Raw genomic sequence first — 14,212 nt, forward strand, 5'->3', positions numbered from 1 at the left:
CATTTAACAGTATGCATAAATTGTCTTTTATTCTAGAGCTTGGTGATTTGTTTTGAAAATGACTGTCTGTGAACAACATGTGATTTGCTTTTAATTTAGCGGCTGGTTTAGCAAATTTGCATTCATGAATTTATATTCTTTGTTAGGTTTTGAAAGGAGATATAAGACCTGCTATAGAAACTCATGAAATGTTATATCAAGTCATCAAAAAACACAATTTTCTACCAGAGGTAAGGAATTTTTGTGCATGTCTATACATATTTTGTGTTTAATAAAGTGAACAGGTGTTACTATTTCCCTTTCCTCTGCTTAAAAAGTAAATGGCAAATCTCGAAGACTGCATGAACTTCCTGAAATGTAACAATGTACAGCTACATTATTAGTAACTTTTCATGTGGAAAAAAAAAATCAACTGGGATTGTGCAGTCTGGGAGAATGGTGACATTTTCTTGGATTTCTCTTCCCCATGAATCACTCTGTAACAAGTGACAAGGTTAGGGCAGGGGTAGGCAACCCCTGGTACTAGTGCCGGAGGCGGCACCTGACAGCATCAAGTACTGCACCCACGGCGAGTCCTGGGAGACCCACCTCCCAAACAATAAAGCTAGATAGCGGCTGCATACAGAAGAAACGGCACTGCTGGTGCTTGCCCAAATTTACGCACGCTGGCGTCGGTCCCTGCATTGTCCCTCCACACTGAAGCATCGACTCAAATTCCCCAGGATCCTTTTTCTCACTTTGAAGGGGTAAGTATATTCAGTAGTTTTCCTCTTCTATGGTACAGCATTCTTTTAGCCTGAGCCTGCTCGTGGCCAGGTTTTTCCTATCGTGTACCTGCCCTCCCTGCCAACATATCTTTCCCTCAGCATCCATGTGCCTGGCTCAGCTTGGAGGGGATATAGCCACAGAAGCTTATCTTCAAATGGCTATTAACCCCTAACACAGCAAACTTTTATGAGTGACAAGTGCAGGAATAGGGGTGGGCTGAGGTGTGAAAGTGCATTAACTAGGTGATCTGAGGTGTAAAGGTGCAGGAACAGAGGTGATCTGAAGTGTGAAGGTGCAGGATTTGGGGTGAGCTTAAGTGTTAAGGTGCAGTAACTGGGGTGATATGGGCTGTAAGGGTACAAGAATTGGTGATGATCAGTGGTATAAAGGTGCAGGTATTTGGGTGATCTGAGGTGGGAAAATGCAGGAATTGGGGCTGTTCCGAGGTCTGAAGGAACAGGAATTGGGGCTGATCTGGGTTGTAAAAATGCAGGAATTGGGGTGAACTGAGGACTGGCAGTGCAGAGATTGTGATTGATCTGAGGTTTGAAGGTGCAGGAATCTGGGTTTATTTGAGGTCTGGAGGTGCAGGAATTGGGGCTGATCTGGGGTTTGGAGGTGCAGGAATTGGGGTTATCTGAGGTGTGATGGTGCAGGAGTTGTGATCAGAGTTCTGAGGGTTCAAGAATTGGGGCTTATCTGAGACCTGACGGAGAAGGAAAAAAAAAAGTACCTACATACTTTTGTGTGCAATTTTAAACCAAGGCTCTTTCCTTTTAGAGATCTAAGGTTTTTATTTCGAACAATATTTTAATAAAAGGGAAAAAAAACCTACACTGCTATTATCATAGGACGAAAAATGCACATGATTTCATCCAAAAATAGATTCATATAACTTAAAATGATACAGAGGGCACACTATGACCTACTCATACTCTCTGCCATCTAGCGACCCTTCCATTGGCTTTCCATTGCCCAACGAATAAAATTCAAAACATTAACAATAACATATAAAGCCATTTATAACTCTGCCTGAAATTACATCACCATTTTTGTCTCCAAATATCACCCAAACCATCCTCTCTGCTCCTTCTAAGACCTCCTGCCCTCTAGCTTCGTTGTCTCCTCCTCTCATGCTCTTCTCCAGAACCTCTCCCATCTTCTGGAACTGTCTACCCCAATCTGTCCAACTATCTCCTACTCTGTCCCCATTTAGGCTATTCCTGAAAGGGAATGCAAAGGAAAAATAAGCAGGACGCCAGGTCAGCATGGATAAAAACAGTAAAACTTTTTTATAAAACACTTACATCTAAAACTCCCTCAATGTGTGTGACAGGCAGGGACAGTGGAGCTAGGGGCATCGGAGGAGTGAAACCGATGATCTGTGCATGGCCTGAGGAGAGACCCGCTGTGGTGGACTCCACAGCGTCTCTCCGTGCCTTCCCGCCGATAGTAGGGAGAGGTGACAGGTGCCGTGAATGGAAAGGGGGGCAGGCTGCAACGCATTTCAGAAGCTCCGCCTCCTTTGTCAAGCAGGTCCACTACTGTGACAGCAGGGTATATATGAGCTGTCAGATCATGAGAAACCAATTGGAGGGGAAGAGGGGGGAGGAGTGCAAGGGGAATGAGACAACTGTACACGGTATAGGAGATCTCCGGGGATCGTGGATTAAAGCATGATGGAGACATAATGTACACACACCGGATAGAGTGTGTGAAAACGATCTAGAAGGCCAAAACAAAAAATGGTTAGATGGATGGAAAAGGAGAGGGAAATTGACTGAAGGGGGGGGGGAAAGGGGGAATGAAGCGGGTTAGATTATGTGTACGGAGAAGGAAAGAAAAAAAAAAAGGTGGGAACTGAGGACCATATAATGAGTGGAGAGGTAAGAAAGGGAAAAATGAATAGAAAATTGGCTGGATGGGAATTAAAGCGGGTTGGGCTCTATATTCTGAGAAGAAGACAACCAGGGAACTAGGGGCCATGCAGTTGATGATCGCATCCACCTGGTGTGTGTGTGTGTGTGTGTGTGTGTGTGTACATATGTACATGATGAGTAGCAACAGTGTCAATATGAAACATACATCTGAAAAGATAAAAAGTCTATTGATATATAAGATAATGCTGAATAATCTTATAATATGAATCAATAGTCTTTATAACAACATGAATGAAACCATACATGGGTACAAGGAGTGATAATAGTCATGATGTTAAATATAATAATAATAGTATTAAATAATAATTACAATTATTAGCTAAAAAAATTACACAGTATATCTGCTGAAATGAATAAATTACACTGAATCCGTGATAGGCACTCCAACAACAATGCTATAGCTAATGATTAGATAATGGTGTTAATTTCAAGCTCTTCATTCAGCCCTTTCGGTGACAGTGTATCAAGGGTAAAAATCCAGAAAGTCTCTCTAATACATAATTTGTGGAACCTATCCGCCTGGGAATCACGGGGGGGGGGGGGGGGGGGTTGGGGTGGATTCCAAGACACAAACTTTGAGGTCATCGGTAGACTTGTTATGTTGGGTAAGGAAGTGTCGTGGGACACTATGGTCTTCACCCAGAATCCTGTCCTCCATCCATTTACCCTGTGGATTGGTTCTATTTTCCTTTTACACTCATTTCCATCCTCTGTGCGAGCGCTGCAGGGTTGTTCATTGTTACTGGTGATCATCATATATGCTATCTATTCAGGGAAGCCTATTCTGCCTTCAGCTAATAACCGAATCTTCTATTTCTCCCATCAGTTCATCCCCCACAGTTATTATTCTTAGCTCCCAGGAGCAGTGCCCTCCTAACCCTCTTGTATTAATCTGTATCGTTGCTGTATTCTCTCCCTTTATGTTGTAAAGTGCTGAGCAAACTGCGTTGGCGCTATATAAATCCTGCATAATAATAACAACCTATCACACTAATAGCTCTTTCTGTCCCACATGCCAAACTGAATATGGCTTGTTCATACATATAATGTGGACCTGCCCTCTGATTAGGGATGACTGGCTACAAAATTAATGACACCATAAATATAATCACAGGTGGAACCCTGGGCTGAGACCCTGCTATCTTTCTCCTAGGACAGATGGACATTTTGGACATATAGTATCCATATCTACCCAGCTTTTTATCACCTATGCTGCCTTCTATGCAAGGAAAGCAATGCTCCTTTTGCTGACAGCTCCCTGACCCTCCTGTATTTTCAGGAGGTATATCCCTTGTTGACTCTGCTTTTCCTCTATACTAACTTATATAGGGAGATACCGCCCCCAAAAATCTGACAAAATATGGTCTATTTGGTTAACATTCTACCATATGGAGAGCCCCCCTTAAAAAAAATCAAGGATGTTCTTACGAATATGTATAAACATTGTTATGATAACCATCTTCAGTTCTGACATACACACTTATACTACCAGTTTATGTAATATATTTATCAGAACTTACAATAGTGAGTTCCACATGTATTGTGTTGTACTTGACGTTTTTTCCTTTGTAAGCCTAGGTTTAAAGAGGTTTGTAAAGTCAATTATTTTTTTTTTACTAAAATAAAAAAGATGTTATACTTACATTTCAACCCCGATCCTCCTCTTCTGGGGTCCCCTACTAATGCTGTCTGTTCAGTCTCTTCTCTGTGTGACACCATTTGAAGCCACTTCCTATGGGGGCACAGTGCCGAGCCAGGCTGTGTATGCCCATAGATACACAGCAAGCTGTGGCCCCACCCTGGGCTCCCTTCCCACTAGGCTTGACTGACAGCATCAGGAGCCAATGGCTCCCACTGCTCTCAACCACATTTGTGAGAGTGGAGAGAAAGGACTGAAGAGCTGCAGAAGGGCAAAGTGCTGGATTCATGTGGAACTGTGGTAAGTATTTAAGGAGGATGGGAGGAATGGGAATTATTGGAAAATAATACATGCAGTTACACAGCCTACTGTTGCAGCAGTAGTTCAGCTAGTATATGTATAGAATTGTTGATTTGTATATTTGCCAGGAGTTGCTGTTCAATTTATGTGAATATTGGGATTTGTTGTTGCTCTAGTAGTGTGTAAATATTTATTCCCAAGAATTATTAATAATGTAGTAAAGGTTCACTGATTCATTATGTTCAATTTAAATGTATTACTTTTTCAGGCCTTTACAACTGATTTCAGAGTACACTGGGCACAGCATCCATTAAGACCTGAATTTGCAGAGAGTACATATTTCTTGTACAAAGTAAGATGTGTTCCACTTTCTGGAATCTGTGGTTGCTGTGAAAATGACAGTTGTCTCCTAAACAAAGATGTTTCTTGTTTGCTTAAACTATTACAGGCAACTGGGGATCCATACTATTTGGAAGTGGGAAGAACAATTATTGATAATTTGAATAAGTATGCTCGTGTTCCATGTGGGTTTGCAGCTGTTAAAGATGTACGTACAGGGAGTCATGAGGACAGGTATGATGTACCCATTTTTTTTCCTAAAAGCATTTATGGTAAAACACATTTAAAAAAAGGTATCGATCTATCAGGTATGTGCAGGCAAACCATTATAAACAAATTGAGGATGTTGTCAGGAGCATTGATAAATTAGTATACAGGAAGTTTATAGGCTGCTAGTAGGTGAAGGTGTGCATACGTGTATCATTCTTTGTTTAGGTACATCATACCGTCTCTTGTGAGCTATCTCCTGCCAGTCCAGTTCCTGATTTTTTTTTTTTTTTTTCCCAACATCAGAAATAATTAAAAAATTTAAGTGAGCATAACGGAGTAATAATATTCATAATAATTACTATGATGGGACCATAGATAATTATGGATTTTTTCATTGTTACATAATTAAAGTATAATATAATAATGCTCAAAAACCACTTTCTAAACCATGGGTGTGCACCAATAATTTTTTTTTCGGTTTATAGTGTGAGTAAACCTTACTTGTAATAGTAATTCTGCAGCTTATTTTGTAAAACTATGTGAAGCTATACACATTGATCTACGAAAAAAATAAACTTTTTTTGGCAAGAAATAAGTTTTCAGTTTAATGATATATATGTGTAAAATACATTTTATCTGGGTAATATTTGTTATTGCATTTTACATGTCCGCTTGCTTAGAGTGTTAGAAAACGTATTCATACCCCTTGAAATTTTCCACATTTTGTCATGTTACAACCAAAAACGTAAATGTATTTTATTGGGATTTTATGTGATAGACCAACACACAGTGGCACATAATTGTGAAGTGGAAGAAAAATTAAAAATGGTTTCAAAAGTTTTTACAAATTGAATATCTGAAAAGTGTAGCGTGCATTTGTATTCAACCCCCCTGAGTCAATACTTTGTAGAACCACCTTTCACTGCAAATACAGCTGCAATTCTTTTTGGGTATGTCTCTACCTGCTTTGCACATCTAGAGCGTGAGATTTTTGGCCGTTGTTTGAAAAATAGCTCAAGCTCTGTCAGATTGGATGAAGAGCATCTGTGAACACGAGTTTTCAAGTCTTGCCACAGATTCTCAATTGGATTTAGGTCTGGGCTTTGACTGGGCCATTCTAACACATGAATATGCTTTGATCTAAACCATTCCATTGTAGCTCTGGCTGTATGTTTAGGGTTGTTGTCCTGCTGGAAGGTGAACCTCCCCCCCAGTCTCAAGTCTTTTGCAGACTCTTAACAGGTTTTCTTTAAGATAGTCCTTTAGTTGGCTCCATCCAACTTCCCATCAATTCTGACCAACTTCCCTGTCCCTGCTGAAGAAAAGCAGCCCACAACATGATGCTGCCACCACCATGTTTCATGGTGGGAATGGTGTGTTCAGGGTGATGCGCAGTGTTTTCTGCCACACATTTTTGCTTTTAGGGCAAAGTTCAATTTTGGTATCATCTGACCTTCTTCCACGTGTTTGGTGTGTCCCCCATATGGCTTCTCACAAACTGCAAATGGGGCTCCTTTATGGCTTTTTCAACAATAGCTTTCTTCTTGCCACTCTTCCATAAAGGCCAGATTTGTGGAGTGCAGAACTAATAGTTGTCCTGTGGACAGATTCTTCCACCTGAGCTGTGGATCTTTGCAGCTCCTCCAGAGTTTCCTCTGGCTTCTTGGCTGTTTCTCTGATTAATGCTTTTCTTGCCCGGCCTGTCAGTTTAGGTGGATGACCATATCTTGGTATATTTGCAGTTGTGCCATACTCTTTCCATTTTCGGATGCTGGATTGGAACAGTGCTTCGTGAGATGTTCACAGCTTGGGATATTTTCTATAACCTAACCCTGCTTTAAACCTATCCACAGCTCTATCGCTGACTTGTCCAGTGTGTTCCTTGGCCTTCATGATGCTGTTTGTTCACTAATGTACACACAGGTGGACTCTATTTACTAATTAGGTGACTTCTGAAGGCAGTTGGTTCTGGTAGATTTTAGTTAGGGGTAACAGAGTAAAGGGGGCTGAATACAAATGCACGACACACTTTTCAGATATTTATTTGTAAAAAAAAAAAACAGAATTTTCCTTCCACTTCACAATTATGTGCTACTTTGTGTTGGTCTATCACATAAAAGCCCAATAAAATACGTTTATGTTTTTGGTTGTAACATGACAAATTGTGGAAAATTTCAAGGGGTATAAATACTTTTTCTAAACACTGTACTTGCTATTTTTTTGCATGAAGGCATATAACCTCAGGCATGACTATTCAATAATTTTACTACAATTTTTTGTTTTAAGGATGGATTCCTTTTTCCTGGCAGAGATGTTTAAATATCTCTATTTGCTGTTCTCTGAGAGGGAGGATCTTATACTTGATATAGAAGATTACATTTTTACTACAGAAGCACATCTTTTGCCTCTTTGGCTGTCCACTGCAAACCACTCAAAACAAAAGAAAAACACAGTATGTATTTGTTTTTTATTCATTGATATATTGATATAAATCCACAGCCCTTGTGTAAAAAAAAAAAGTTGCTGTTGGGTGGGGTGTAGGTGTTGAGGAAAGTATGGTTTAGGAAGAGGGGCATTAACTGTTAAGATGGGTATACACAAATGGTTGTTTGAATGAAAAATATGATGGAATGCTAGAGTACACATATACCAGAAGTCGGTCAGTTCATGCTGATGAGGAACATTATATTGCTGCAGGGTTGTAAAAGATTCCCATTAGAGATAAGATTAACGTATACTGAAAGAAGGGTACGGTTTAAGCGTGAGGAGGAGGGTAAGAGCTGAGGCATTACCTAGGGTTTAGGATAACAGGTAATGGTTCAGGTACAAGTGCAGAGGGCTAAGCATTAGTAAGTGCTTTACTACCAGGGACGATTTGTAGTTGTATACAACTATGCAAGTGACAGGTGAGCTGAATACTGAGAACTAACGTGTAGCCCATTTACAAGTCCTAGTACGATGGGGCACTCTGAGACTTCTGATTCACAGAAATTAGAGATTTCTCCCTTACTGTAGTGTCAGGTGATATATTTATTCTCAGCAGCAGTAGCCGATCACTTGCAGCTTTCTTTACAAGATCGTTTGCACAGAACCAGTGTAAACTGTGTAGCGGGCCAGTGTTTTATTCCTACACTAAAGCACTTTCCCTGACCCTACCCTGGCTATCCCTCTAACACAGTGGTTCTCAACCTTTCTAATGCCGCGACCCCTTAATACAGTTCCTTATGTTGTGGTGACCCCCAACCATAAAATTATTTTCGTTGCTACTTCATAACTGTAATTTTGCAGTGGGAGGAATAGTGCCTCATCATTGGTGTCAGTGGGAGGAATAGTGTCCCATCATTGATATCAGTGGGAGGAATAGTGCCCCATCACTGATGTCAATGGGAGGAATAGTGCCCCATCATTGGTATCAGTGGTAGGAATAGTGCCCCCATCATTGGTGTCAGTGGTAGGAATAGTGCCCCATCATTGGTGCCAGTGGTAGGAATAGTGCCCCATCATAGGTGTCAGTGGGGGGAATAGTGCCCCATCATTGGTGTCAGTGGGAGGAATAGTGCCCCATCATTGGTGTCAGTGGGAGGAATAGTGCCCCATCATTGGTGTCAGTGGGAGGAATAGTGCCCCATCATTGGTGTCAGTGGGAGGAATAGTGCCCCATCGTTGGTGTCAGTGGGGGGAGGAATAGTGCCCCATCGTTGGTGTCAGTGGGGGGAGGAATAGTGCCCCATCGTTGGTGTCAATGGGAGGAATAGTGCCCCATCATAGGTGTCAGTGGGGGGAATAGTGCCCCATCATTGGTGTCAGTGGGGGGAATAGTGCCCCATCATTGGTGTCAGTGGGAGGAATAGTGCCCCATCATTGGTGTCAGTGGGAGGAATAGTGCCCCATCACTGGTGTCAGTGGGAGGAATAGTGCCCCATCATTGGTGTCAGTGGGGGGAATACGGCCCCATTATTGGTGTCAGTGGGAGGAATAGTGCCCCATCATTGGTATCAGTGGGAGGAATAGTGCCCCATCGTTGGCATCAGGGGGAGCAATAGTGCCCCAACATTGGCGTCAGTGGGAGGAATAGTGCCCCATCGTTGGCATCAGTGGGAGGAATAGTGCCCCATCGTTGGTGTCAGTGGGAGGAATAGTGCCCCATCGTTGGTGTCAGTGGGAGGAATAGTGCCCCATCGTTGGTGTCAGTGGGGGGAGGAATAGTGCCCCATCATTGGTAATAGTGACACCAATGATTGGGCACTTTTCCTCCCACTGACACCAATGATACTTACCTTGCTGACCCCTGCTCCAGCCTGGGCTCGCTCGCTCCCTCCCTCTCCCATGGTACAAACACTTACCGGTCAGATGTCTTCCTTCTCCGGCCCCTTTCCTCCTCTTCACTCGCTCGTGCTTCGCGGTGCCGCTCGGCTCCTCCTTTCCAAGCTCCACCTCCTCGCCGGTGATTGGCCGCCTGTGTGCCTCTCTTGAGCTACAGTTCCGGCGGCCAATCACCGACGAGGAAGGATTGATCCCGGGGGTGTGTCCAGATGACAGGGACGGCATGTCATCCCGCCCACACCTGCAGACGGATCAAGGAGCGGTGTCTCGGTACCTAAGGCCATCGGAAATATGTGTTTTCCGATGGTCTTAGGCGACCCCTGGGAAAGTGTCGTGCGACCCCCAGGTTGAGAACCGCTGCTCTAACACTTAAAATGATACATTAACACTTAAGCGTCTCTGACCCTAAAACCAGCCTCCTGACCTAGTCTCTAAATCACGTTTTATTTTTTCCCAATTATTTCTTCTACGGTAATTCTGTCCACAAGGAATATTACGCTGGTGTTTTTGAGCCACATGGAACTCCTTTGTGGCATGAGGCCAGTTTAAAATTTGAACTAAATAATTCTCCACGTAATCAAAGAGGTACTGCACAAATAAAGAAGAATTCTAAATATGCAAATTTTATACATAGTTATATTGGTCCAGCTTGGATCAATGTAAATATGCATATTCCATATCTAGCCAATCCCCCTGGAAGTTGGAGATGACTAAAGTAGACACCTCTACTTCAATGATCTTCACTTGCTTCTGGGTTCCATGTTGAGCAGCTGCCCTGCTGCATTGTTAACACAGGAGGTCGACTGCTCTGCACCAGTGCTATTCAGAGGATTCAGAGGATACTTTGCATTCCCTGAATGAATACAAAACGTTCTCTGATTGGACAAGGTAGAGAGGTGGGGCAGTGACATGACCTCCAGATAGATATTTAGGGTAACATTGAAGAGGAAGTGATAGATGTGTGTTCTACCTGCCATAGAGAAAATAATATGATGCTACTACCCATACAGACCTACATCAATAGAGCTCAGTGGTGCTTGATCTCCAGTTGCACAGCTGAGAGTAATAATCCACAATCTGCACAACCGATGTAGCTCTAAAATCTTGTCTTTATTAAAGGCAAGATTTTAGAGCTACTTTGGTTGTGCAGATCATGTTTATGGTGTTCTAACTGCCACAGGATTTGTAGTTTTGCTTAGTCTTGGAATTCACAAAACCTCTGCCCCTGCGCCAGTCAAATGGCAGCACTATTTGCCATTTCAGATTTGCCGCATCCTGTGTCTTCTGCCTGCTCTTCATACATTGAGCGGCAGTAAGATGGTGCGTTTTGTTGTTCATTGATCACCAGGTAACAGAGGTACCCGTAGTGTTTTTTGCCTGTCTTTTGGATGTATCTGTTGTGATTTTCCTATCTGGTTGTGTTTACTGTATTTGGTTTGTGCTTTTTACCTCTTGTTTTGATAGTTAAAGTTGTAACATTAATACCCCGATCACACCGGGTGCAACTTGCCATGTGATTTGCCATGCGAGTTGCAAGTCGCAACCTGTTGTCCGCAATTAAAGCATTCATATTGGTACGATTTTGACTTGGTTGGAGCCACACCAATTTCTAAAGTAGTGCATGCACTACTTCAGGTGTGACTTGCATAGACATCTGTGTCTTGCATGTCACACCTCAAGTTGGAATGACATCCGACTTTGAAATCCTGCAACTTCACTGGATGTCACTCAATTTCAAAGTTGGATTAGTATGACTGGGGTGTCAAGCTAACGTTTGTTTATTTTTGGTGGGGTATCCCATGCCACAGACATTAGTTATGTGTAATAGTGTGTATTTCATTACCTGCAGGCTGCTGGTAAATCTTCCCTGCTGTGCCTCTTCACAGCTGCTGGTAATTGTTCTGTGAATGGGCAGTGGAATCCTGTCATTCAGCTGTTCCACCACCCATTCACAGAATGTGATGCATTGTGGGAGCTTAATAATAACAGTTATGTGAATTGTGGAAGGGGGTAGGTTATCAGCGCAATTGTTTTTTTTAACAGCAGCTGTGGTTAATTTCCACAGTGCTGGAAAACAACAGTTCAGGACTGTATCCAGCGGCTCTGATGAGGCACCTCAGGGAAGATTTTTAGTACAAGTAGCAACCTGCAGGCAATGGGATCCCTTATTACACAAAAAATATACTAAACTTTAGCTTAAAGCACACTTTTTATAAATATGTTCATGGATTGCAAGACTGGCTGTACAGAATTACATTTTTGTTGCAAGTAAAACTGAACAATGAGGTGTATTTACTCAAATAAATGAGTAGTAGCAATAAGAATGTAGTTAGAAATAAGTCTAATGATTCTAAATGTAAATGTTTTTCGTTGGTTTTCCTGCACTTGATTGGTAATAACATAAATGGTCATGCTATAACTTCGTGAAAGTAAAGCTTGTTTTAACTGAATTACCATAATTGCTTGCAGACTACACAGTATACAGAGCTTGATGACAGCAACTTTGATTGGTCTTGTCCAAATACACAAATCCTTTTCCGTAATGACCCTTTGTATGCCCAGAGTATTCGCGAACCCTTTAAAAATGTGGTTGACAAGAATTGTCCTCGTACTACTTCAGGAATGTGAGTCATCTATATTTTTTATGTCAAATTTGTAACAATGAACTTTATAACATGATGAACATATGTGTGTGTATATGCATATGTGTGTATGTAATCCTTACAGGACTGAGATTGAGCTCTGCAGTCACTTTTGCAGCAGTTGTTTTCTTATTCCGGGTCACAATCCTGTGCAGTGTCCTTTTTTGTCTCTTTTGGTCAGTTGATCATGTCAACAGTGCTTATGCTTATCAGACGACATTTTCATGGGAACTGTATATGCCATCTTAAGCTTTGATACTGCACCTTGCGACACTGCAAATAAATTGGCAACTTCAGTCACAGAGGCACCAGCTAAGCAGGCACCAACTATTTGCCCTCTTTGAAACTCAGTAAGCTGACATGACTCCTTATTAGCAGTGCATGCAGTGAATGACGAAAGTCAGGCTTCCAACCTGTTAGCTAGGTGTCTCATCACACAGTGAAAGCAAAAGAATGTTACTTCACTTCTGCTTTCAATGAAAAACATGACGTCACTTTCACACCTGCAAATCGTGTTTTCTTTTTTTGTCTAACCTCTGTATAAATGGATGGATGGATATAAAAATTGATTTTTTTCCATAAATAGCAGGATGGTGTAATGGATTGTGTGGATGAACTTTGTTGTAGGGATGAGCTTTCTGGGAATAGAAACAGACCACCATTGCGAGCTAGAGATTTCATGGCCAGCAACCCTGAACATTTAGATATCCTGAAGAAAATGGGCGTCAGTCTAATTCACCTGAAGGATGGAAGAGTTCAACTAGTCCAACATGCTAATCAAGTAAGCACATTATTCTCTTGTCTCCTGTTCATTCATCCTGAACATATTAATAAACAAGGATGGTACACTTAAAATTTGTGAAATTTTAAAGCTTTTTACATTTACATTTCAACACTTGAGTTGAAATAAACTGCCTCCAGTGGCTAAGTGCTTCCACCTGGCAGCACTAGGGTTGTCTGTTGAAAACCCAACCATGACACTATCTGCAGAGTTTGCTTTTTCTCTCTGTGCCTGTGTGGGTTTCCTCTGGGTACTCCGGTTTCCTCCCACATTCCAAAGACATGCTGGTAGGTTAATTGGCTCCTGTCTAAATTGGCCCTAGTATGTGTATGTATTTGAGTTATGGACCTTAGATTATAAGCTCCTTAAGGGCAGGGACTGATGTGAATGTATAATATGTGTAAAGCTCTATATAAGTACCAGAAATAATTAAGCTCAGGAATTTTCTGCAGTTCTGTGTTAGCGTCTCTTAAAAATGTAATTTAGTTAACATACACAATCAATGTTTTACATCACTATATATTGTTTACTGCGCCATGATTTAAACAGTGACTTATCAATTAGTAAATACAAAATTATCAGATTTTTATTGGCAATACCTCATGTATGTGCATTATGTAGCTGCTGATCAGGCTTGTACAGAAGTTAGGAGGTATTTGTAACTCACTGTACAGAATTGTTTTGCTTGTGTTTATCTTTTTGTTTTTTCATTTTTTTTCAGCCACTTTATTATTAATGTACGCCTGTGTTTTGGTTGATTGTTGAGTTCTTGGACTTTATATCAAACAGATGTCCTGACAGCCTGCTGTCCAATTTCCTAATACAGCTCTGGATTTATTACTCCAATGATTTTAAACCACTTGATCCTGATGTAGAAAAAAACACCTAATCTACTATGTTTTGCATTTGGGATCTAGTTTATGGTGTTGGTACACAGTGTTTCTCCAAACATAATGCTGTGTATATGTATCAAAAAAAGTTCAGCGTTTTGTTTTTGCTGTAGACCAGTGATATTTTCCACGGTAGAGACTCCAAAGCTAGAGACACATAATTTTGCCTCTGTGCAAAGCTTTAGTAAGACCTTCTCTGAAATATGCCATCCAGTTTTGGGCACCAGTTCACGAAAAAAAATGGGGAATAATAGAGGGAGAACAGAGAAGGGCAACTAAACTAATAAGAGGCTAGGAGGAGCTCAACTATAAGGAAAGATTAGCTGAACTGAATTTATTCTCTCTTCTGAAGAGGTGATCAATGCGGAAGTGGGGGGAGG

At 41.5% G+C, this 14,212-nt stretch overlaps 1 protein-coding gene across 3 annotated transcripts in view; it reads left to right on the top strand.

Moving 5' to 3' along the window:
• The window catches only part of EDEM3 (ER degradation enhancing alpha-mannosidase like protein 3), a 117,348-nt gene that overhangs the window by 60,149 nt on the left and 42,987 nt on the right, over positions 1-14,212 (top strand). For all 3 annotated transcript variants that reach the window (XM_089678822.1, XM_089678823.1, XM_089678824.1), the window contains exons 11-16: positions 147-230; positions 4,916-4,999; positions 5,096-5,220; positions 7,483-7,648; positions 11,989-12,143; positions 12,789-12,942. In XM_089678822.1, coding sequence (XP_089534948.1) covers positions 147-230; positions 4,916-4,999; positions 5,096-5,220; positions 7,483-7,648; positions 11,989-12,143; positions 12,789-12,942 — 768 coding nt within the window. The remainder of the gene's footprint in view (positions 1-146; positions 231-4,915; positions 5,000-5,095; positions 5,221-7,482; positions 7,649-11,988; positions 12,144-12,788; positions 12,943-14,212) is intronic.

This window comes from Staurois parvus, unplaced genomic scaffold (assembly GCF_062004578.1).
Source record: "Staurois parvus isolate SC_StPar_1 unplaced genomic scaffold, SC_StPar_1.0 ptg000210l, whole genome shotgun sequence".
In the NCBI taxonomy this organism is placed as follows: Eukaryota; Metazoa; Chordata; class Amphibia; order Anura; family Ranidae; genus Staurois; species Staurois parvus.